We start from the raw sequence: 25,328 nt of genomic DNA, 5'->3' as shown, positions 1-25,328 counted from the left end.
CGTACGGGACATTGAACAACTGCAAAAATTACAGAAACATATAATGATATCAGAAGTGGCAGATATTTGCAGTTTTTCAGATGTCCTTTGTTACTGGTATCAGCCTATGATTTATATTGTGTAATTTTTTAAAATTTATTTAAATTATGGGTGGCATGTTGCGTAAAAATACCCAATCGCATCACATGCTTTTTGTAATTAATACTGATTAATGACCTCTGGCTTATTTGTTTACAAACATTAAAGTATAGAATATCTTATTTAAAATATATGCATGTAGTTACAGACATACTAATGAAAAAGAGCTTAATCAGAATGCATTTAATACTGTCACTAAATTAGCGAAAGCACAAGGTACAGCACTTTACACCTACATGGAGTTACACTAGAGGTACATTGAGAAACAGCTGCTATCTCTGTTCCTTTCAGCACTGCGCTCAGTAAAGCGTAAGTGTATCCAAAAAAAATGAGCGCAGTTTGGATGCTGTTAGCTGCCAGTTAGTGTAGTTATGCAATCCACTGTGATGGGCTATTATCTGAAAAAAGACAACGTATATTTTCTCTTATTATATTTTTAAAAAAATCATTTATTTGTCCAAATTAGACACATCACATCAAAACATAAAAAAACAAGTTGAAGATAAATAAAAGGGCAGTGACTTAGCTATACTGTGATCCTCACCCATAACACAGCAGTGTGTCCAGTATATATTTGTTCCCACTGATTATTAACTTCAACACCTCCAATTGGTACCATCATCTTTCCTGTTGTTCCTTCTTAAATTATATGTTTTTGTAAACACAACTAAAAGATCATTCAGCAACGGTTTTGGCACACTGTTAACCTTGGGCAATATTAATATACTGATGCAAATATTATGCAAATATCAACCACACTTATTCTTTCCGGTTGACTTTAGATTGTCTGAGTGAATGTTCTTACAGTGGCACAAAATGAACTCTTTGATGTTTCTTGCTGTTTCATGTTAAGAACAGAAAGCATGACTAAACAAGCAATGACATGGGGAATTAAAAAGTGCAGAGCTATCTTATCCTGCACTTGCCCGACTAAGAGTGTTCCCAAGGGTACATTTTCAATTACCATTATCTCGTTTAAGGCTGAGAGATTACCCAGTCAAACTTGATGAATGGCTGTGGATACTCATAATCATGGGCAAAGACCAATGAGACATTTATCCAGGTCCCAATTATAGCTCATTACTCATACCTTCAACTCCGACTGCAGTCACTTTAGGTAAAGTTGCAGAAAACAGGCTCTTCTAAATGGCTTTTAAAAGGATTTTGCTGGAGCATCTATTTCAAGAGAACGACCCCCATCCCACACTCGTAAATTGGAATAAACTGAAGGACAGGTCAGGCATCTGTACCTTTGACTGATGCAGGGGGCTCTTAAGACCTGATGAAGGGTCCTAAAAGGGCAACCAGAGCCATGGGAAGAGTCCCAAAAGTTATCTGAACTGTGTAATAGGACCCCACCATGACCCTGGTCACTCACTTGGCCAAATAGGTGGCCAGCATGGGGTCTGGATCTTCTCAAACGTAATGAGAAGGCCTTTTAGCATCTCAAAAGGACAAATACCAGACCCTTCAACACATAAATAAAGTTCTATTAAGCAAACACACTGGAGCAATAAATAAGTAAATACAAAAAATGCATAACGTAAGTGGTCCATTTTGAATTCACCGTCATCTGATGAAAACTAACACACACTTGCTTCCACCCGTACAGCCTAGAGCAGTTTAGCACCACCCATTCACGCTGAAGATATCAAGTGTTTAATACAAGACCTTTCTTTGAATGAACTATTCACAAAGACAATGTTTATGTATCTGCTTTCATCTGATTGGACACAGAAAGTTGAAAACTGTGATGTAAGAATGTACTATTCCTGCAGTTTAACTGGCTTAACTGATTACAGAACTGATACAGACTGAAGTTGCCTCTTTCCACAGGTTCCCTAGAGTCCATCCCGCCGATACGATGGAAATTAACTGGCACAATTAGTTTTTTCAGGTTTAAATCCGCCAACAGAGGAATGAATGTGTTATTACAGGACGCACTGGTTTTCTTTTCCTAGAGTGAGAGCAAGACCTTATTCTGAGCTTGCTTTGGATCAGTAAGAGCATCTCCCTGTTACGTTTAATCAGAGGAACTCTATCGACATGTTAATTACATTCCTATTCACGTGCCTAACACTTTCTGACTTCTTTGTTCAACTGCTTGTGTAACACACCAGATAAACACACAATAACCAATGACACTTCACATTATTCAAAGGGAAAAGCAGACACTGGACAGGGGTTAATAACCTGAATGGGAGAAGCAGAAGGTAGAGGTAGGTTCTCTCCTCCAAAAGCCAGAAGGTATTACCACCATGTTTACGACCTATTTCACTGCTAATGTCCTACTGGGTTTTGTAGACGTGAATTAAAGCAACCTGACCCTCAAATTAACTCAACAGGGGGTCAGGAACATGCAGGCGCACACGAGCCAGCCTAATCTGAGTGTCTGCCTATAGGAAGACCTAAATATAACACACACCGGCCTATACCGCTATTTACAATGCCCAGCAAAATATAAATGCCTCTAGGTCGTCCCCTGGACTCAGACCAGCCGAACACTACGCTTTATACAACAATGGCACAACTGTGCAACGTTATCTTTGTTCACAATCAAAAGAAAAGAGACAAGCCTTGAATTCTTTGAATGTTTAGCCTCAGTTCAGCTGTGAACTTGATTCTCAGGCTTTAATCTTATGATCAGGAAACGTGTGGCAACTTTTATTATAACATAGCTTTTCAAAGAGCAATAACACCACCCACTAAACCACGTTTACTACACTTAGTCCTGGAGGGTGTGGCAGCTGTTGTTGCAACAACTGACTGGACTTTAAACGCTAGTGTGAAAGGTGTTACTGGGAATTCAAATTCAAATTTTCTGAAAGCGGAAGACACATGTAACAGCAAAGATTTGTGACTTGATTTCTAATAATAATAAATAATAAATATAATTTGTGCCAATACCTGGCACTCCACAATCAATTTCATGACTACCAGCAGTTCCATTTAAGCAAGATATGTTCTGGTTTTGACTTCAGAGACAGACTGTCTCCTTCAGGTGCAGTGATAAAGGATAAGGCCATTTCCCTGTTACAGGAGTAACACAGCATTTCGTGTGAATCCATGATGAATCATCCACTAAGTGCCCAGATTAAAAGGTACATTCATTTTCTATTCCTCTTGGAATGGACATTAATTTGAGGATTTGGAGCCTACACCACCCACGCATTAAAAAGACCACCCAGAAAACACAGGATACAATGAGTTTTGACAAAATAATAAATTCTGGCATTATACTGTGCTGAAATACTGATACAGCACTTTACACCTACATGGAGTTACACTAGAGGTACATTGAGAAACAGTTGACATCTCTGTTCCTTTCAGCACTGCGCTCTGTAAAGCATAAGTATATCATCCAAAAAAATGAGCGCAGTTTGGATGCTGTTAGCTGCCAGTTAGTGTAGTTATGCAATCCACTGTGATGGGCTATTATCTGAAAAAAAGACAACATATATTTTCTCTTATTATATTTTAAAAAATAATTTATTTGTCCAACATCACATCAAAATGTAAAAAACAAGTTGAAGATAAATGACAGGGCAGGGGGTGGTGAGCCGTCACTCTGAACAGGGCTGGTTAGACGGGGTGTTTGGTCCTTGTGGTATTTTGACTAAAGCACTTAACCAATCCAGAACATCATGGATAACATAAGGGGTCCATCACACTTCACAAATAAGTGTCCTTGGGTATGTTGCTCTTAACAGATACTTGTAATCTGACTGAAGCCGATTGCATTGGATCGTAGCAAAGTCTATAAATATGAACAGAACAATAACATCAATGAAAAAATATTCTTTTGATGTGTGTCTGCCGCGCAGTCGGTTGACGAAGAGTCACTTAAAGCCCCGCCATAGGGTTAATTTATAGGAATGTGCTCTGAAAAAATGTACACACCGGTTTTAAAGGTTAAAAGGGCGAATGTGACGTGACAAGACACATCGAGACTCTAACAGAACGGTTTTGCCTAACACCCAGCAGTAAAGCAAATAACCCAAACCACATCTAACGTTTTATAGCCTGCTTTGGTGGGTAATGACCATAAAGATGGTAAACACAACACATCAGGTGCATCACATAACCCTCCCTGATCACTGAGCACACAGGAACAGTTTGCTCTGCACCGTATCAGTAACTAATCCCACACGCAGGGACGGGTCAGCAAACAAAACGCATGCAAACAGGGTCAGTTTGTAATCGCATTCGAAACACAGTAGCCACAGAATTAAACTTTCCTGCAATATCTATTGAAGTGTTCCAATAGCATTGAGGTCATTTGCGACCACATTTCCTCTTCATGCATTGACCCACACTCTGGGCAAAATGAAAAATGGAGCTGTTGATTCAGCCTCTCTAAACATGCCCGGGGTCTCCTTCAGGGGCAGAACACTGGTCAAGGGAGTGGGATTTTTCTTTGGTTGAAAAACTTACTACACAAACAATCATCTTCACACCTCAGACTTTCAGAATGGCATCCCTCATTTCTCAGTGAGGTATCTGATGACCTGTTGACTGAGTTTACAAATGGGTCCAAAGCGACCAAGAGTGTTAAATCCCCATTAGGTCTGACTTCAGAGGCCAAGGTAATTAGTGCGGTGCCATCTGTACAGCCAGCCTGCTCAGTTTAAAAGCCGTCTCATAGGGCCATGTGCAAATGCAGCCTTGTATACAAAGTAAACCCAAAGGCACAAGTCCATGGGTGATGCCGCGTTTCCTTGGTTACTCCAGGGAGATTACTGAAGGCATCTCACATCACCTCTTTAGCCAAGTGCCTCCACAAACTGTTGAAGATATATATATGTTTAGGGCTTTTTAGCCACACAGAAAACCCCAACATCTTACCCCTTTTCCTGATGTTTATTGAATGAGACATTAACGTATAAAATTATAATAAATTTGGGCATTTTTTGGAAGATGTAAATAGAATAAAATGCACAATAAAGTCATTCATTCATTTTCTGTAACTGCTTCATCTTGTCTAGAGTCGCGGTGGGTCCAGAGCCTACACAGAAACACTGAGATAAACACACGGAATAGGCTGTCAGTACGTCACAGGGCATCAGGCACTTACTCAGTCTCTCTCTCACTCACACACACACACACACACACAATTTGTACACTATTGCACAGCCAGTTTACATAACATGTGTTTTGGAACTGTGGGTGGAAAGCAGAACACCTGGAGGAAGCCCACCCAGACACAGGGAGAACACACAGGGGAAGACCCACAACCCCAGGACCCTGGAGATCTGAGTTGCATTGTGTTATGTACTGCGTAAAGTGTAGAAGAAAACATCCACAAAGACAAAATGGATGGAAGTGCAAGTCTATTTGGAATAAATCATTGAAGAGCAGCACTCTCACTAAAAGCTTTCTGAAAACAGCTGTTTACTCACCGTTCAGTCCATTGGGGATGCTCCTGTGAAGATGGTTGGTGGAGAGGTCATCCATAGATCTCCTGATGGACGCTACCTTGTTCTCAGCAGGTTTATGACCATGACTGTGATGGTGATCTGGGCTGCCGGCGCTGCCTGTACTGGAAGTGCTGCTTCCATCTCCCACGTCCCTCACGTTACTAGAGCCTCCGTTCAAGTTGGTCAAACTGGACTGACTGTCTATGGAGCTCCTGGAACCGGCGCCATTCCTCTCCTCCTCCAGCATCAGGATGATCTCCTTCAGCTCCAAGTTCTCACGCATGATAGAGTCCTGGTTGGCCTCCAGCTCCTTCAGCTTCTGCTGGTAGACACCAACCTCCTTCCACATGACGCTGGCCGTGTACCTGCCGAACCTCTGCCATTCCCTAGACAGTTTTTTACCTTTCTGCCGGTCATCGTCCAGGAAACAGCACAGCTCCCTGAGCTCTTGGTTGTCGTCTTGCAGCTTCTGGTTCACTTCCTTCAAGCTGCGGATCTCGTGGAGATGCACCTGCAGCCTCCTGTTGACATCCTTGATCATGTTCCCGTGCTCCACCATCAGGTTCATCTTCTCGGCGTCCAGTTTTCGGAGCCTCCTGACCAGCTCATCTTTGCTGAGTCTAAAGAGCTCCTCGTCGGTTATCTTTCCTAAATCGTCCCTCAGGTCATCTTGGACATTTTTTGCCATATTCTCACCTCCTTTGATAGTGATCTAGGCAATGAATATAAAAGACCTAATGGTGCCTAGCTAGACCTACAAACAAATCCATGATGTTGAGAATCCAGGTCCAGAAAGCAAGTTAGGGAAGGCAAAGAGAACTCTAGACAACCTCAAAAAGAGAATCTGCTTGCTGTATCTCAAGGTATAATGACTGTGTCCCCAAAAAATACAGTTATAAAGAAAAATTGGATGCAAATGATAAGCTTTCAAGCGTCTTCTCGTTTGGTTCCACTTCAGATCAGAGCTTAGACGAGGAACAGGGAGGAGATGAGCCCTGCTCCTGTGCAGTAGACTGACCCTGGATCAGCAGATGGTATTGGGAAGGTACAAGCAGCGTTCGCATCGAAACCATTCAATATCCTCAGCGTTAAACCGTCCTCACAACCCAGGGAATTCACCCAGACCCCCAAATAAACACCAGTTACTTACACACTCAACTACAATCCACAATTTGGCTCCAAAAGGGGAATATTGCTGAGAAACTTTTTCCAAGCATCGCGCAGGAATTGACAACAACCAGCCCCGGTTACCTTCACACACTGTAAAATCATCTACTCATAAACACTGCCCAAAACCAGATTCCTCCCTGTTTTCTGGGCTGTTTTCTCTTTTTTCTCTCTTATCCGAGCATGTGCCTGGAGCTGTGGACGTTCAAGAGGAGGCTCTCAGCTCCACGGAGCTCAGGCAGCAGGTAGGATCTGATCTGATGGCGAGAGGTGGGCAGGCTTTAGCCATGCAGTTCACTGAAGCTGCCAGATTGAGCTCCCTTAAAGAGACAGTGGCCACAATTTAGCAGCAAGTGGGAAACAGCTATAACTGAATGGGATCAATATTATTCAGTCAGTAACATAAGAGCCTACACCTCCTCTTATTATTATTTTAGTGACGTACACGATGTCATTAACATTTATTTAGTTATTAATTTGTGCTTTTTTTGACAGGTTTAATCCATGCAGATGTGAATAAATATGACGTTTATAAATAGCGGTGACAAATTAATGGATGTATTACGTCAAATATTTAGATTTTCAATAAGAAAATTGGTATTTATTTCTGCAGCGTCTGATTTGTAGATTTTGATCGGTTTGTTTTAAGTGTAATGTGGTAATATATCTCCACCTAGTGGGCAAAATGTATACATCAATTTAGAACTGTTGAGAACATTTTTGGCTGTGGATAAAACTAAAACTAATCATCGGAATGACAGATTTAAAAATTGCTTACAAGGATATAAAGTGTCTTTAATGCAACTGCATTAAACCGCATTAAAGATTTGAAAGGATTTGTTCTGTTTATGATGTCATAAAAAATGGCCGTCAGTATCCCTGTTTTAGAAAGTGTTAGGAACACCGCTGTTTCAAAATGGAAATGCTACGTCAAGTTCCTAAATCCATTTATGATCATTTTTAACTTATCAAAAATATATTTTAAAAACAAACTTGAATTTTCTGTCTGTGCTCTCATTTAATTTTGTTACATTGTGAAGCATTTTGAGCTGCATTTGAATCTAACAATAATTAACAACCTTAATTATTATTTAAAGGCTAAGCACAAACTATATGTAAGTGTCAAACATACCCAGCAAACATTTAGCTGTTGATTCAACGTTGAAATAACGTAATGACTGCCGTCTATTCAACGTTCTCTTAAGGTTGAAAATGAAAGTTAAAAAGACGTCCAAACACAGACATTGAAAAGACGACTATTAGACGTATTTTGGACGTCCATTGACGTTATTAATTGGTCCCGAAATAAATTACTTGTATTAAACGCGTTTTGGACGTCCACTGACGTTATCGATTGGTCACCACTTAACTAACTTATTAAGATGGATTTTGGACTTATGAATTTTCCATTGACGTTTAAAATATGTCCTTGACGGACAGACTACTTTTAGACCTATTTTGAACGTCCAGGGACGTTCCTTGTTTACTGGGAAATAAATACAGTGGAATTTGAGTTCCTAACTTGTGTTTATTGATAGTGAGAAAACATGTTATTTCTTACTAATTCAAGGAATAAAGTTTAAAAGACCGTTGGTCCATAATGTTGGTTATTTAGCTAGATACTGTCTTAACAGTCAGTCATAACGGTTTTTTACCGCGGCGTTGTTCAGCTGTTGTCCACCAGTGACGTCACGGTTGCGTTCAAGAATTTCCGTAGCGAGCTCGGGTTTTTCCGTCAATTTAATAAAATTGTCAGTTTTAAAGCAAATTAAGCAGCTATTTTTATTTGTATTCATACTTATATCTGTCAGTAACTACAATAATGTGAAATATTCATCGAGGTCCATTAAGTGGTGCTTAGCCTTTAATGATTATATCCAAAGCAAATCAAAATAGCTCCACAGTGCAGATCAGTCCTGTACAGCACCAGCAGTGGGAGAGAAGGATCCTCAAGATTATGAGTGAGAATTAAATCATTTTTCATCTATAGGAACACATAATATAAAAGGATGTTATTGGTTATGTTTGGGTGCACTGAGCTTAACAAAAGTTGAATTAGGGAGCCAGTTTTTTTACTGTTTACCTCAAAAGAACACTCCATTTCACCACAGACTAAACTTGGTTTAAAGTAGAACAGAGTGATACTTTTTTTTAAAACCCCCTCCAATGAAAACCAAGGGTTTAACCCTGTTATCGTTGCCTCTGTAGTGTTTATAAGACATATTCAAAATCAGCAGTCAATGCCATGGCTGGGCATTTCTACTTTGAACGTGCAGTGTCCAACCACAGTCACAAAAACATAGGTTCAGAAAGCCAGGGCTTCTTACATCACAAACCTAAGGGACCAATCCTGTCAAGGCATTTTGGGAATTTGTTTTTCTTGGGAAAAAAAAAACTGTCATTCTGGTAAAAAGATTGTAAAATGACTGGGATCAGTGGTGGGTGGGTACTTTATCCATGGAGTCTGCTGAGAGTTTTGTGTTAAAGCAGAAGCAGCTGTTCGGTCTCGTCGTGTTGAGTTTAGCAGACAGAGCTGAAGATTTTCCAGAGCAGCACACAGCGGAATGAAGGACGGGGAAAAAGAGGAGGTGACCGTCAAGGCGAGACTCTGAAAGCGAAAGCGTGGATGTCGGGAAAGTGTAACTGTAGTTACATAAGTCTCCCGAGATTCTGCCGAGGAAGCTACGGTGAGTTCATGAGGAAACGGAGCCTTCGCAAGGAAAGCAGAGCGTAGAAAGTGAGACGCTGGAACTGAGTGCAGAAGACGAGGCACGTGCGGGAGGTCTGTTCCAGCGTGATGTCAGAAATGTGTTGCAGACCAAATAAAGAAATTGGGGGATGAGTCAGAGGGAGGAAAACAGACAGATGGCGCGGGAGATAAAGCAGAGCTGCGCGTCAACACGCAAACAAAGCGCAGTGACCTTTGCCTGGGTCTCGCTCTGTGGCCGCTGACTGATCCGGCCAAAGTGCAAAAGTGCAGCGAGGACGCGCCGAGGTTGGTGCCCAGTTGCGTAACGCGCGCTCTTGTTCATGGATGTGCAGCTGCGCTCGAACTAAACGAGGCGGTATGTGCTGCTGTGGCGGATTCCTGTGCGCTCCGGTGCGCCTGCCTTTGGTCCTGCTGGGTTTCCTTGGGTTTTGGGCAGCACCGGTGCTCCTGCATCCTCAGTGCCTGGACTTTAAGCCTCCTTTCCAGCCGCAGAAGGAGCTCCAGTTCTGTGTCATGTACAAACACTTCGGCTGCTGCGACTACGCCAGAGATCAGGAGCTGATGACCAAGTTTTACAAGATCATGGACAACTTCGACTACTACGGCTACGCCAATTGTGCAGGGTACGTCCAAGACCTCATCTGCCAGGTCAGTAGTGCCCTGCTTGCAGTGAAAGTGTTGACGTGACTGAGTGCTTATTAGCGCTCTTTTGTCTTTTCTGACAGTAACAGCTCAAATTAAAGGACCTCTGTCAAATCCCGACTGCCGTAGATTATTCCAAAGCAGTGTCATTCATTTTCAGTAGATAAGAAGTCGCGAAACCAGCTTGTTTTGAATCCCCTGTTTTTGTGACGTCACAAATAACAGCGTATTTACATGGGATACTTCCATCTATTGAATGGACAGCAACATAGCCCCGCCCATTCATACAGAGGTTACAGCCTGGCCTTTTTTTATCTTTTAAGGAATCAATGTCCAAGGGTTGTTCCACAAAGCAGGATTTATCCAGAAAACTTAAGCCCAGAGTTGAGGACTGTCCAGGAGTTTTGTCCCTCAACTCCTTCTACACTCGACACTTTTGACTTGAAGCTTGAAGCCATCTGTTAAACAGAGAAATCCTGTTTTGTGGAACAGCCCTCGGGTCATATATAGTTCAGTCTTATGGGCAGAGTAACAAAAATCAGGAACAGGAACCATTTATTTCAAATGTCTGAAGAAGGGTTAGAACATGGTCATGTGAAAGTGAATCATGACTATGTCAACCTCAGCAACAAAATGAAATAAAAAAAACGTGGATTATGGGCTCTTTAGAAAATGTTAAAATACAGAATACGAGCTCTTTAAAGGAACAGATTTGAAAGTATTGATTATTAAAATCTGTGAGGAGTTTGGTGTGTTCTCCCTGTGTCTGCGTGGGTTTCGTCCGGGTGACTGTCTGTGAGGAGTGTGGTGTGTTCTCCCTGTGTCTGCGTGGGTTTCCTCCGGGTGACTGTCTGTGAGGAGTTTGGTGTGTTCTCCCTTTGTCTGCGTGGGTTTCCTCCGGGTGACTGTCTGTGAGGAGTGTGGTGTGTTCTCCCTGTGTCTGCGTGGGTTTCCTCCGGGTGACTGTCTGTGAGGAGTTTGGTGTGTTCTCCCTTTGTCTGCGTGGGTTTCCTCCGGGTGACTGTCTGTGAGGAGTGTGGTGTGTTCTCCCTGTGTCTGCGTGGGTTTCCTCCGGGTGACTGTCTGTGAGGAGTGTGGTGTGTTCTCCCTGTGTCTGCGTGGGTTTCCTCCCAGTGACTGTCTGTGAGGAGTTTGGTGTGTTCTCCCTGTGTCCGCGTGACTGTCTGTGAGGAGTGTGGTGTGTTCTCTCTGTGTCCGCGTGGGTTTCCTCCGGGTGACTGTCTGTGAGAAGTGTGGTGTGTTCTCCCTGTGTCTGCGTGGGTTTCCTCCGGGTGATTGTCTGTGAGTAGTGTGGTGTGTTCTCCCTGTGTCTGCGTGGGTTTCCTCCGGGTGACTGTGAGGAGTGTGGTGTGTTCTCCCTGTGTCCGCGTGACTGTCTGTGAGGAGTGTGGTGTGTTCTTCCTGTGTCTGTGTGGGTTTCCTCCGGGTGACTGTCTGTGAGGAGTGTGGTGTGTTCTCCCTGTGTCTGCGTGGGTTTCGTCCGGGTGACTGTCTGTGAGGAGTTTGGTGTGTTCTCCCTTTGTCTGCGTGGGTTTCCTCCGGGTGACTGTCTGTGAGGAGTGTGGTGTGTTCTCCCTGTGTCTGCGTGGGTTTCCTCCGGGTGACTGTCTGTGAGGAGTGTGGTGTGTTCTCCCTGTGTCTGCGTGGGTTTCCTCCGGGTGACTGTCTGTGAGGAGTGTGGTGTGTTCTCCCTGTGTCTGCGTGGGTTTCCTCCCAGTGACTGTCTGTGAGGAGTTTGGTGTGTTCTCCCTGTGTCCGCGTGACTGTCTGTGAGGAGTGTGGTGTGTTCTCTCTGTGTCCGCGTGGGTTTCCTCCGGGTGACTGTCTGTGAGAAGTGTGGTGTGTTCTCCCTGTGTCTGCGTGGGTTTCCTCCGGGTGATTGTCTGTGAGTAGTGTGGTGTGTTCTCCCTGTGTCTGCGTGGGTTTCCTCCGGGTGACTGTGAGGAGTGTGGTGTGTTCTCCCTGTGTCCGCGTGACTGTCTGTGAGGAGTGTGGTGTGTTCTTCCTGTGTCTGTGTGGGTTTCCTCTGGGTGACTGTCTGTGAGGAGTGTGGTGTGTTCTCCCTGTGTCTGCGTGGGTTTCCTCCGGGTGACTGTCTGTGAGGAGTGTGGTGTGTTCTCCCTGTGTCTGCGTGGGTTTCCTCCGGGTGACTGTCTGTGAGGAGTTTGGTGTGTTCTCCCTGTGTCCGCGTGACTGTCTGTGAGGAGTGTGGTGTGTTCTCTCTGTGTCCGCGTGGGTTTCCTCCGGGTGACTGTCTGTGAGAAGTGTGGTGTGTTCTCCCTGTGTCTGCGTGGGTTTCCTCCGGGTGACTGTCTGTGAGTAGTGTGGTGTGTTCTCCCTGTGTCTGCGTGGGTTTCCTCCGGGTGACTGTCTCTGAGGAGTGTGGTGTGTTCTCCCTGTGTCCGCGTGACTGTCTGTGAGGAGTGTGGTGTGTTCTTCCTGTATCTGTGTGGGTTTCCTCCAGGTGACTGTCTGTGAGGAGTGTGGTGTGTTCTCCCTGTGTCTGCGTGGGTTTCCTCCGGGTGATTGTCTGTGAGGAGTGTGGTGTGTTCTCCCTGTGTCTGCGTGACTGTCTGTGAGGAGTGTGGTGTGTTCTCCCTGTGTCTGTGTGGGTTTCCTCCGGGTGACTGTGAGGAGTGTGGTGTGTTCGCCCTGTGTCCACGTGGGTTTCCTCCGGGTGACTGTCTGTGAAGAGTGTGGTGTGTTCTCTCTGTGTCTGTGTGGGTTTCCTCCGGGTGACTGTCTGCGAGGAGTGTGGTGTGTTCTCCCTGTGTCCGCGTGGGTTTCCGCCGGGTGACTGTCTGCGAGGAGTGTGGTGTGTTCTCCCTGTGTCCGCGTGGGTTTCCTCCGGGTGACTGTCTGTGAGGAGTGTGGTGTGTTCTCCCTGTGTCCGCGTGGGTTTCCTCCGGGTGACTGTCTGGGAGGAGTGTGGTGTGTTCTCCCTGTGTCCGCGTGGGTTTCCTCCGGGTGACTGTCTGTGAGGAGTGTGGTGTGTTCTCCCTGTGTCCGCGTGGGTTTCCTCCGGATGACTGTCTGTGAGGAGTGTGGTGTGTTCTCCCTGTGTCCGCGTGGGTTTCCTCCGGATGACTGTCTGTGAGGAGTGTGGTGTGTTCTCCCTGTGTCTGCGTGGGTTTCCTCCAGGTGACTGTCTGTGAGGAGTGTGGTGTGTTCTCCCTGTGTCTGCGTGGGTTTCCTCCGGATGACTGTCTGTGAGGAGTGTGGTGTGTTCTCCCTGTGTCTGCGTGGGTTTCCTCCAGGTGCTCCGGTTTCCTCCCACAGTCCAAAAACACACGTTGGTAGATGGATTGGCGACTCAAAAGTGTGCGTAGGTGTGAGTGTGTGAGTGAATGTGTGACTATGTGTGTTGCCCTGTGAAGGACTGGCGCCCCCTCCAGGGTGTGTTCCCGCCTTGCGCCCAATGATTCCAGGTAGGCTCTGGACCCACCGCGACCCTGAACTGGATAAGTGCTACAGATAATGAATGAATGAATGATTATTAAAGTAGTAGTGTGTGTTGTAATTAACGTCATCTCTGAAGTCTCTTTGTGTCTGGTTCATGGCTGGTCTGTTATTGTTGTTTCTGAGCGCACTTCAACAGCCCGGGTGTTTCATATGGCAATAATATGCAGGCTATGTTTGTTAAGAATATAAATACTAAATCATTTAAAAATTAAAGTATTATATAAACATCACTATGTCATTTTAATATATATACATGTTTTTTTTTTCATAAATGCTAAGTACTTAAGTGTAAAACAGCAGACAGAACACCTTCACTTTGTTTAAAAGCTTGAGTCCAAAGGTGCGCTTCTCTGTGGACGTGCAGAAGTTATATTAATGTTTTCATTTCACACTTATTCCGTGTTATACTTCGTCTAAGGTCACTCTGACTCATCTCAGAGCTGTTTGTCTTTTCTCTGCCTGTTTATCTCTGGTTTATAACCTTGAAGATTTAGGGGGAAGATTGTTTTTGGGAGAAAACATTCTCTGTAACCTGTTTATGCTCCTACTCAGTCTCTGTAAGCCATTTTCCAATAAATCCAACCCTCTCTCAGTTACGTCTCCAATGTTTTTACAAGTCAACTGAATAAAATACAAACTGCTTTCAATATGAAAGTACTATATAAAGTGTAAAATACAAATTTACAAATAAAATCATAAGTACTAAGTACTTTAAAGACGAATAGCAGGATGGTTCTTCCTTTTTAAACGACTGAGTGTAAAGCTTAAGCCGTGCACTAGTCTGTGGACGTGCAGAACATGAGCAGTGAAGTGAACTGAACCCAGCCAAAACTCAGCCCCCCTCCCCGCTCTTCCTGTTTCTTCTCATCAGGAATGTTCTCCGTATGCGGCCCACCTTTTTGATGCTGAAGACCCCAGCACCCCGCTGAGGACCATTCCTGGACTCTGCCCGGATTACTGCTCTCAGTTCTACTCCAAATGCAGGTCCACTGTTTCTCTACTGTCAGACGACCCTCACCTGTCGGAACGTCAGCACGACCGTAGCAGGTTCTGTCGGTATGTAGAGCTGGATGATCCAGACTACTGCTACCCTCACCTTCTGACCAATGAGCAGCTCAACAAGAATCTGGGCAGAGTGACTGCAGACTCAACAGGCTGCCTCCAGCTGTGTTTGGAGGAAGTGGCTAACGGCCTCAGGAATCCTCTAGCCATGGTCCATGCCAACGATGGCACCCACAGGTTTTTTGTTGCAGAACAAATCGGTTTGGTCTGGGTGTATCTTCCAGACAGGTCCAAGCTGGAGACGCCGTTCCTCAACATCACCAAGGCTGTGCTGACATCTCCATGGGAGGGGGATGAACGAGGCTTCCTGGGACTCACCTTCCATCCCAAGTTCAAGTACAATGGCAAACTGTATGTCTACTACTCGGTGGAGGTGGGCTTTGATGAGAGAATCCGCATCTCTGAGTTCCGGATCTCCACTTCTGATATGAATGTGGTGGACCATAGTTCTGAAAGGTGCGATTTTCTGATGAGCACTTTCTTCTGTTTACATTTATGGATAAGCTTCAGGTCTTTAAACTTTTAATGGAAGTCAATGTTAAAGCCTTTTATTTATTCCAAGTAGTTTTGGACCATTTCTATTTTTCCATGCATCATTACATATTCACACAGCTGCTGTTTTCCAATGATATAGTAAACTAATACTGGGGGTCCTCGACTTACGACGTTGATCCGTTCCTACGTCGCGTCGTAAACCGATTTTCGGTGTAAGTCGGAACATACGTACATACTGTATGTAAATAACATACTGTGAGCACTTATCCTATCCTAACACCTATCCTCCTCGGTCCCGAGCCGCGTAACCGTGTATTCTTCCGCCGCGCACACCAAACACGAAGTTCACGTTACGACGTTTACGACGCAAAACCACTTAAGTTGAAACAAGGCTTTATACAGTAAATGGGAGATGTGTCGTAACCACGAAACATCGTATCTCAGGACTGACGTAACCCGAGGACCTCCTGTGTATGATATATCATTTTTCTAATTCTAGGATAATTTGTGTTACATGTTGTGATGTTTATTCCTAGCTGCTATTTACTGACCAATGACTCACAATGTTTTGCTGCTTTCTCAGAGTAATTTTAGAGATTGATGAACCTGCCTCTAACCATAACGGAGGGCAGATTCTCTTTGCTGATGACGGGTACTTGTACATCTTCACTGGGGATGGTGGCATGGCTGGAGACCCTTTTGGGAAATTTGGAAATGCGCAGAACAAGTAAGTCTCGTTAAACAATCACCAACTTAAAGAGAACTCCACCAGTGTTTCAAAAATAGAGGTTGTGGGTTCAATTCCTGCTCTGGGTGACTGTCTGTGAGGAGTGTGGTGTGTTCTCTCTGTGTCCGCGTGGGTTTCCTCCGGGTGACTGTCTGTGAGGAGTGTGGTGTGTTCTCCCTGTGTCTGCGTGGGTTTCCTCCGGGTGCTCCGGTTTCCTCCCACAGTCCAAAAACACATGTTGGTAGGTGGATTGGTGACTCCAAAGTGTCCATAGGTGTGAATGAATATGTGTGTGTGTGTGTGTGTTGCCCTGTGAAGGACTGGCTCCCCCTCCAGGGTGTATTCCTGCCTTGCGACCAATGATTCCAGGTAGGCTCTGGACCCACCACGACCCTGAATTGGATAAGGGTTACAGATAATGAATGAATGAATGAATAAAGCTCAGTGTTGCCTACATGTTTATGGTAAGAAATGTACATCCAAAGAGTCTGATTCTCTGTCAGTACTATTTCTCACAACAATGCCATAATGGCTTTAAAAATGCATTTGAAACTTTAAAAACAACAAATGTCACTTGAAATAATAACTGTTTCTGCTTAAACTTTGTGTAAAAGAATGTTTAGAAGCACAGAATGCTTCCATCTGGTTCCTGTACCCACCACTTTGAACATTCATTCATCCATCCATTATCTGTAACCCTTATCCAATTCAGGGTGGGTCCAGAGCCTACCTGGAATCATTGGGCGCAAGGTGGGAATACACTCTGGAGTGGGCGCCAGTCCTTCACAGACACACACATTCACTCACACCTACGGACACTTTTGGGTCGCCAGTCCACCTACCAACGTTTGTTTTTGGACCATGAGAGGAAACTGGAGCACCCGGACGAAACCCACGGAGACACAGGGAGAACACACCACACTCCTCACAGACAGTCACCCGGAGGAAACCCACGGAGACACAGGGAGAACACACCACACTCCTCACAGACAGTCACCCGGAGTGGGAATCGAACCCACAACCTCCAGGCCCCTGGAGCTGTGTGACAATACCTGCTGCGCCACCGTGCCGCCCATTATTATTTCTATTTAATTAATATCATCACAACATTGTACAGATGACTGACTTTTGAGGCACATACTCCCCAAGACCTCTGAAGCTGTACAGTGGTATCTGGCACCAAGATGTTAGCATCAGACCCTTTAAGTCCTATACAATCAGAGGTGGGGTCTCCATGGATAGGCAGGTCTTGTTTTCCCACAGCGTCCCACAAATACTCATTCAGACTACACTAATGTAATATTTCTGGGTTTTTTTTATCTCTAGGTCTGCTCTTTTGGGTAAAGTCCTTCGGATTGATGTTGACAACAATGAAAAGGGTCCTCTGTACAAAATCCCTCCCGATAACCCATTTGTTAATGAGCATGATGCTCGGCCGGAAGTGTACGCCTATGGAGTGAGAAACATGTGGAGATGCTCCGTAGACAGAGGAGACCCTTTCACAAAGCAGGGCAAGGGACGCATCTTCTGTGGAGATGTGGGCCAGAATAAATTTGAAGAGGTAGACATAGTGGAGAAAGGAAGGAACTATGGCTGGAGAGCAAAAGAAGGCTTCTCTTGTTATGACAAGAAACTCTGTTCCAACAGCTCCCTAGGTGGGCACCCTGTGTTACAAAAAAGAACTGAGAAACAGTCAAATAAATAACTAATACATAATAATAAATGTTAGTTTTCTGTTTTAGAGACGGACTCTTTCCTGCTTCTGAACTTTCATAAATATTTCCAGATTTACCAATATAAATTATGCCTGTTCTATTTAGATGATGTTCTACCAATTTATGCATATCCACATAAAAAGGGTAAATCAGTAACGGGAGGATATGTCTACAGAGGCTGTGAATATCCCAATCTGAATGGAATGTACATATTTGGAGACTTTATGAGTGGGTAAGTGCACACAACTTTAATATCACCATGCTAAACGTGTTAGATGGGTAGAACCAGTCTGAGAGATAGATAGATAGATAGATAGATAGATAGATAGATAGATAGATAGATAGATAGATAGATAGATAGAAAGAGCAAGAGAAAGACCTCGAGATGCTGCCACTGTCGTCGGCGCCATTTTGGAAAGGAGCACTGATGGAGTTGTATTCAGTATATTTGTCATGTGCTGGAGTGGCGTGGTGATTGTGATCCTGAACTAGTCGTCCAAAATCTGTACCTGATTTCTGAATTCAGTCAAATCCTCACAGCAACACTCTATGGTCTAGTTTAAAGTCTTGAAAATGTTGATCCTACCTCCATGTCCATATTTGAACTTTCATCCAGTTTAACCTTCCTCTTGTGTTAGGGTCCTGAGCGACCCGTTTTTAGGTTTTAAATGCGCACAAGTGCTCCATAAATGTGTTAATTGCATCAAGACTTTTTGACTTTGTCAGGAACTTCGATTTCAACAAAATAATATATATTTTTTTACTAAATTATAAAATGCTTTTATTAAAATGGCTTTTCTGTTGTTGGGGTCAATTTCAACCCAGGTATCATTTTAAATCAGAAAACAATAGCAAGTGCCAAATCTGGACTCATAAACACACTCTACACCAACAGCTTACAGCTGGCTCCTCCTACAACCACTCGAGCTTCAGTTAGGGGCTTCTATCTTTGTCTGTTTCACAAAACAAGGAAAGACAGACATGTCCAGACACGTAAGGCCCAGTCAGTTTAGAGTTGGTGTTTTGTAGCGTGTACATCTCCAGTTTACAGTCTGCAACAATGAACAATTAAAACCAATCCTTTCATGGATAAAGAAGAATAACAAGGTCAACAAGAGGAAAGAAACAAATTGGTTGATATTTAATTGTTTTTAGGGGGTCTTACGGCTGATTTAAGACACGGGTCAAAACCTAACCATTAACATAAGAGATACATAACATAACAGAACGCTAACACATGAGGAAGGTTAAATTATTTGAGTAAAATAACTTAAACATTTATCTCCTGCAGTCGTTTGATGAGCCTAAAGGAGAACAGGAACACGCGGCAATGGGACTACAGTGAGATCTGCATGGGCATGGGCCAGACCTGTGCATTTCCAGGCCTCATCAATAACTACTACCAGTATATAATTTCTTTTGCAGAGGACGAGGCAGGTATGAAGCCAAAGCACATGCAGTTCTCTCACAGGCTGTTGACACTTTGCCATAGCTCGTTTATAGTTAACAGATGTCTGGTTAAAAGCTGTTTTATTAACACTGATTTAAACCACTTGGGTTATGAATAGTGGAACGATATAAATGGTTTAAAACTGTATGGAACCTAATATTGCTATGCTAAGCTAATTTTTACATTTAAAATAATGGTATTTCATTTCCTCATTCATTTCTATAAACTGCAGGCAACGTTAAATTTGTAATGTGTTTTTTAAGATGAATTGGTGGCTTATAGAAGATACTTCTTTTGAATGTGGTATCCTCCGTTTATGGTTTCTGAAAATACACCTTTAATGGAGGTTGGAAAGATGCCTGAAAAAAAGGTTTATAAGGAAAGTGGATCAACGTCAGTCTGAGGAATAATTTAAATCAGTCCAGGTTGATCCCATAATGAATGCTTTTAGACATCTCTGGTCTGCCTGTGCTTACTGGGTTGGGCCTTTAGAATTAGAATCACTTTATTGGGAAATTGTTCTCCCCATTCAACCAGTGAGCACCCATGCCTCTAGCCATGGCGCCCGGGAAGCAGTTGGGGGTTATGTGCCTTGCTCAAAGGGGCTTCAGTCATGACCTGGCAGCTCTGGGGATCGAATCAGCAACCTTCCAGTTACAAGCCAAGGTCCCTAACCACCGGCTGCCCTTTGAGGCTAAATAATCTGTCAGATAAAACAATAGCATGAGTAGGTGGGGATGGACTGCTTTAGACATAACTTAAGGTGTATATGTTATAGTACTTTATTATTACAGCTAATTAAAAACAGCTAATTCCAATATAGGGGCGGCACGGTGGCGCAGCAGGTTAGTGTTGCAGTCACACAGCTCCAGAGACCTGGAGGTTGTGGGTTCGAGTCCTGCTCCGAGTGACTGTCTGTGAGGAGTGTGGTGTGTTCTCCCTGTGTCTGCGTGGGTTTCCTCCGGGTAACTGTCTGTGAGGATTTGCTGTGTTCTCCCCGTGTTCGTGTGGGTTTCCTCCGGGTGACTGTCTGTGAGGAGTGTGGTGTGTTCTCATTGTGTCTGCGTGGGTTTCCTCCGGGTGACTGTCTGTGAGGAGTGTGGTGTGTTCTCCCCGTGTCTGCGTGGGTTTCCTCTGGGTGACTGTCTGTGAGGAGTGTGGTGTGTTCTCCCTGTGTCCGCGTGGGTTTCCTCCGGGTGCTCCGGTTTCCTCCCACAGTCCAAAAACACACGTTGGTAGGTGGATTGGTGACTCAAAAGTGTCCGTATGTGTGAGTGTGCGTTGCCCTGTGAAGGACTGGCGCCCCCTCCAGAGTGTATTCCCGCCTTGCCCCCAATGATTCCAGGTAGGCTCTGGGCCAACTGCAATCCTGAACTGGATAAGAGTTACAGATAATGAATGAACAATTCCAATGTAGCTGTTTTTGCAGCTTAGTGTTCATATATGGACTGAGCAGTTTAATTGTCAAATTAATGTTGATTTTCCACTAAAAACTATTTTAAAAAATATACATAAGCAATACATAAGTAAAGTTTTTTCTACTTCTATAAATCTAGCGTTCGTGAGATAGGAGGTTTTGTAATGACACAAAGGTAATGTTGTAATCGAGGCTGTTGTTCTGTTTGTTCTGTTAAGGTGAACTGTATTTCATGTCCACTGGAATTCCGAGTGCAACGTCAGAAACTGGTGTTGTTTATAAGATTGTGGATCCCTCTCGGTAAGGACTTTGCATTTACTCTGAATGCAGACCACAACTACAGTTCAGAATGTGCAGTGTCAGCACTTTCTCTTCTCCAGAAGTAGCATCGCAAGTGAATGTACATCTGCTTATTATTAAGTTGCATAATCAGTCAATTGAAAACATAATAGTTTTTTAATGCTATTTTCAATGTACTTTGGAGGTGAGTCTTAATATTGCATTAAACAATAGCAGCATATATTACTCTGTGCTAAGTGAAAAGCCCCTCTTGGCAGCAGATTTTACTCCTGTCATCTAAATCTCCCCCTCCCTGCCATGGATTACATGGACTAGCCAAGTTCCACACAGCTGTAATGTGATTTCTGTTCTCATTTTTCACTTCAGCACAAATATTTAGTCAAGAATTTCCTTTATCCTTTTTCTTTATTCTGCGGTTTCTTTCTGTTTGTCTTGTTTTGAAGCTGAGATCAATAATTGCTTAAGGTCTTGTTTTGCAGAGGTACATAATAAAGACCATTGTGCAATTTATTACAGACGCGCTGCACCGAGAAAGTGTCATTACAGCCCCATTCCAGTTCGAGTTAAAAGCAAACTCATCAGATTTGAGCCAAAGGAAAGTAAGTTTTTGGGCCTAACAAAGGCTTCATTGCAAAGTCATTGTTCTTATAAAATGCACTGCAGCCTGTAGATTTTGTTAATTTTTATTTATTTATTTACATTTAATCTTAATATCATCATGCATAGAAAATAAGATCATATTTTACTTCCTTAACATGGTTTATATCCAAGTGAAACAGGACATTTGAGAGGGACATGATTATATTAACTGTGATTTGACTGAATTTTGAAAAGAAATCATTTCAAAATTGTGGTATTATTGATTAATTGGAAGTCTGTTCCGTATGTAATCGCACGTCGTAAAGCATTTTACAGGACGAAAAAGACACTACATTTTAGTTATAGTTTATTAAAAAGCAAGAATGTTGTACTTTAAAAGATTAGTTTTACTTTAAAGTGGAATATTTTAAATAAAATTCTCATGAAGTTAAATAACTGATTGAAACAAATACACTTTCTTCTGGTACTGTTTTTTCTTACAATACCACGCATATTCCACTTTATTATGGAAGGCATTGAAAACTGTTCTTTAGGCTAAAAGCTCATCTTAAAACAGTCGTAAAACAATATCTCTGACATCAGGCGACATTTCAGTTTGTTTCTCTAGAACAGAGCATTTCACATCAAGCCACTAACTTTAAAGTTGTATTTTATTTACCAACAGCATGTGTTAAGACTGTGTTTCAGATGTTAGAAGGCTAATAAATGTAGTGCTAGTTATCTCACTTTACTAAATTATTTTAACGTATACCTTGCACTGTTCTATGACACTGATATTAATAGTGATAATTACATGGATGATAATAATAATGATAAATATTGTATCTGGGTGGCACTGTGGTGCAGCAGGTAGTGTCACAGTCACACAGCTCCAGGGACCTGGAGGTTGTGGGTTCAAGTCCCGCTCCGGGTGACTGTCTGTGAGGAGTGTAGTGTGTTCTCCCTGTGTCTGCGTGGGTTTCCTCCGGGTCCAAAAACACACGTTGGTAGGTGGATTGGCGACTCAAAAATGTCTGTGAATGTGTGAGTGTGTGTGTGTTGCCCTGTGAAGGACTGGCGCCCCCTCCAGGGTGTATTCCCACCTTGCGCCCAATGATTCCAGGTAGGCTCTGGACCCACCGCGACCCTGAACTGGATAAGGGTTACAGATAATGAATGAATGAATATTGTACTTACTTTTTTAATCGTAATTGTCTTGATGTCAATTTTACTTTAATATTAACATAACAGGTAATTTCAGGAAACAGGTAATACTATGACCTGTAAACGACTCAGCCATTTTAACTGACTCAGCAATCTCTTCCACAGCATTAATTGGTGTGGATGCACCAACAAGCAGACCAAAAGTGGACCCTGTCAAAGTCCATGCAACAAATCCTCCTCAAGTCACGACCAGAGACTGGCTCCAGGAGCTACTCGATATCCTGAGGGAGGAAGAAAAAGTGATGACCACACCATTTCCAACTACTACAACCACCAAGGCCCCGAGGCAGGCTCGCCAGCGCAAAGGGAGACGCAGAAAAGGCAAGCAGAAATCTGAGGGTGGCATATACAGTGGCGCTGTGAGACTGACTGGAGATGAATATGGTCGACTGGACCGTGGAAGAGTGGAGATATATGCCAAAGGTGAATGGGGGACAGTTTGTGATGACCTCTGGAACATCAAGAACGCAGTGGTTGTCTGCAAACAGCTAGGTTTCAAAGATGCACTCAAGGCCTCCAAACATGCTGAGTTTGGAGAAGGCAAAGATTTGAGGATCCTTCTAGATGATGTACAGTGTGATGGCACAGAGCAGACTCTCTTGGACTGTCAGCATGCAGGCGTGGGCATTCACAACTGTGCCCATTACGAAGATGCAGGTGTGGTTTGTGTTAACTCAGACGCTGTGGAGCATTAGGAAAATCAGAATGGCCTCTGTGCAAAATGAATATGGAGAGAGGGGAAAGACATTAACCATGAGTAGCACATAGGTCTACCTCATCCATTCGATTGATAAACAAAAACGTTTCTAACCTTTAATTGATGTGCTAATTGTGGCCAATCAAAAAGTTCATTTATGAAGTTTCCTTTGTATAAAATTTCATGAACTATGTGAATACTTGGATCTTATTTTGTATTTCGGAATAAATAATTATGTGAATAACAACAAAGTATTCATTCTTTTTTCCAAATAATAATAATAATAATAATAATAATAAATCAGAATAGTAACTTTATATTTGTTGTCACACAATCTATGAAAAATTTAAGAGAGTTAATTTGGCATGGATCTATCCAATAACTGTCTTGACCTGATTTGGTGTGTATTTTCTGAACCCTTTAGCCAACACGTGTATGTGAAGATTACTTTGCTATGATACATGACAGAGGCCACAATGTTTGCGGCTAGCTGAAGGCAGCAGCAATCTAAAGTATATGTGGGAGCTCAGCAGCGCCCACACAGTGGTAGCAGACTAGTGAATGTACTGTGAAGTTCCCAGTTCCCTCTTTAAGAGCTGCTAATAGCACTAAGTGTTGAGTTCAGAATAATGAAGTAAATTTGTCCTGGCTCAGAAACCAGTGCCAAGGTATGCTGGTTTTGGAGGGAATCTTCAACACCTTGTGGTCAACCAGCATTGCATGAGTCAGAGGGAGCAGCTCACCCTGAACACAAAGCAGGTCCAGGTTACATGACTGCATAACAGTCAACATGGGCTGGTGTTTTAAGAAGTTAGGACTCAAGGCCTGAAAATGCCACATGCTGGAGCCTGTGGTAGGAAGTGTGCCTGTACACGGCCTGAGTGTGTCACTGAAGGAGCGGAGGGTGACACCATTATAAATGTGAACCAGGGGCTATGGTGATGTTTTAGGAAGGTGAGCGTTCAGTTGTAACCGTGAATAAAGAGTGTTTAGCTAAAAGAGCCATGTCCACCTTGCCTTCTTTGACAAGTTCCAATGCTAGTCTGTTCCATATGCAATCGCACATTGTAAAGCATTTTACAGGAAGAAAAAGACTAAATTTTAATTATAGTTTATGAAAAAGCAAGAATTAACACTTAATCCTAATGAGTTAACTGTTCATCTGACTGAGTATTGAAGCATTTTGTGGTTTTCTAATATGACCTATAGGTGTCTTACAGGAAACTAGTGTTCAAGGTACTAAAACCATTCTAATGTTTCTAATCGTCTCCTTTGATCAAACCATCTGAACCCAGTTTCCCATAAACATCTTATCCGATGTTATGATCATGTTAAGAAGGAGTGAGAGTGTTCAGTGTGATGCTCACTCTATCACTTAAGAATATTCTTTGTTCTAAGATGCATTTTGGAAACCCAGCCTTGCCCTTTTTGGCGAAAGTTTAAGTGTCACCCATCGTTCTTGTCTCCAAGTCAGCCTTAGCATTTGACCCCGGAAGTCAACTTGAAGTAGCCTTGATTTAATTTGCACTCATTTTTATAAAATAATTTAAAAATTATTGTAATATCCAAAGGTAGTTTCAAAATACTATTAAACCTGAGAGAAAAGTATTTATTTACGATTTATTAGGCAGCGTTTCACTGGGTGAAATGATTAGCATCAACAATTAGCATAGGTTGGCAACTCGATGAATCCGATACACGCATAAATATTATAACATAAAAACATATAAATATCGATCGATACCATATTAAAATATGCTGTTTCCGCATTCTACAGCTCCTATACTGCCGTTTTCAGCGCTGGGATATGGCTCCATAGCTCAGTGGTTAGAGCACTGGTCTTGTAAACCAGGGGTCGCGAGTTCGATCCTCGCTGGGGCCTTGGCTTAATTTTTCATCGTCTATGACTTAATTGTAATCTAGAAGCACATTCAGATACACCGTATGACAAAACCATAGTGTAACTGCCTTTTAATTCAGCAATTTATGGACATCGACTTTCAACTGTGTACGCACAGTTAGAAAAGCATGACATGTAGTGTCTGAAACAGCTGCAAATGAGCCTGTGGCTACCTTCTGTAAATATATATATATGTGCCTGTTTT

General features: G+C 43.1%; 2 protein-coding genes and 1 non-coding gene across 4 annotated transcripts in view; 2 read left to right on the top strand and 1 right to left on the bottom strand.

Moving 5' to 3' along the window:
* The window catches only part of ccdc85ca (coiled-coil domain containing 85C, a), a 65,464-nt gene extending 58,447 nt beyond the window's left edge, over nucleotides 1-7,017 (bottom strand). Inside the window, exon 1 of the mRNA XM_066675837.1 lies at nucleotides 5,538-7,017. Within this exon, the coding sequence (XP_066531934.1) occupies nucleotides 5,538-6,243 (706 nt within the window). The 5' untranslated portion in view covers nucleotides 6,244-7,017. The remainder of the gene's footprint in view (nucleotides 1-5,537) is intronic.
* A 2,277-nt stretch (nucleotides 7,018-9,294) lies between these two features.
* Nucleotides 9,295-23,458, top strand: hhipl1 (HHIP-like 1). Of its 2 annotated transcripts, none has more exons than XM_066675817.1 (9): nucleotides 9,295-10,080; nucleotides 14,429-15,075; nucleotides 15,698-15,841; nucleotides 17,168-17,496; nucleotides 17,662-17,788; nucleotides 18,848-18,993; nucleotides 20,642-20,723; nucleotides 21,240-21,322; nucleotides 22,632-23,458. In XM_066675817.1, exons 1-9 carry the CDS (start codon nucleotides 9,757-9,759, stop codon nucleotides 23,219-23,221), a joined length of 2,472 nt encoding a protein of 823 aa, XP_066531914.1. In that variant the 5' UTR covers nucleotides 9,295-9,756; the 3' UTR covers nucleotides 23,222-23,458. The 2 variants fall into 2 exon arrangements, with proteins under 2 accessions (XP_066531914.1, XP_066531922.1); XM_066675825.1 differs by having other exon boundaries at nucleotides 9,915-10,055.
* Nucleotides 23,459-25,032: 1,574 nt separating this feature from the next.
* trnat-ugu (transfer RNA threonine (anticodon UGU)) lies at nucleotides 25,033-25,105 on the top strand. Its single transcript has one exon. It is a non-coding gene; the product is annotated as a tRNA-Thr (tRNA).
* Nucleotides 25,106-25,328: the final 223 nt, after the last annotated feature.

Source organism: Hoplias malabaricus, chromosome 1, assembly GCF_029633855.1.
Source record: "Hoplias malabaricus isolate fHopMal1 chromosome 1, fHopMal1.hap1, whole genome shotgun sequence".
Taxonomy (NCBI): Eukaryota; Metazoa; Chordata; class Actinopteri; order Characiformes; family Erythrinidae; genus Hoplias; species Hoplias malabaricus.
This window is presented reverse-complemented; position numbering and strand designations above follow the sequence as displayed.

Excerpts from the sequence above, each read along its gene's own strand:
- hhipl1 (XM_066675817.1), top strand. The coding sequence starts at position 9,757 with ATGTGCAGCTGCGCTCGAACTAAACGAGGCGGTATGTGCTGCTGTGGC. Across the intron at positions 15,076-15,697 it reads GTGGACCATAGTTCTGAAAG|AGTAATTTTAGAGATTGATG; the intron begins GTGCGATTTTCT and ends CTGCTTTCTCAG. Across the intron at positions 18,994-20,641 it reads TTTTGCAGAGGACGAGGCAG|GTGAACTGTATTTCATGTCC; the intron begins GTATGAAGCCAA and ends TGTTCTGTTAAG.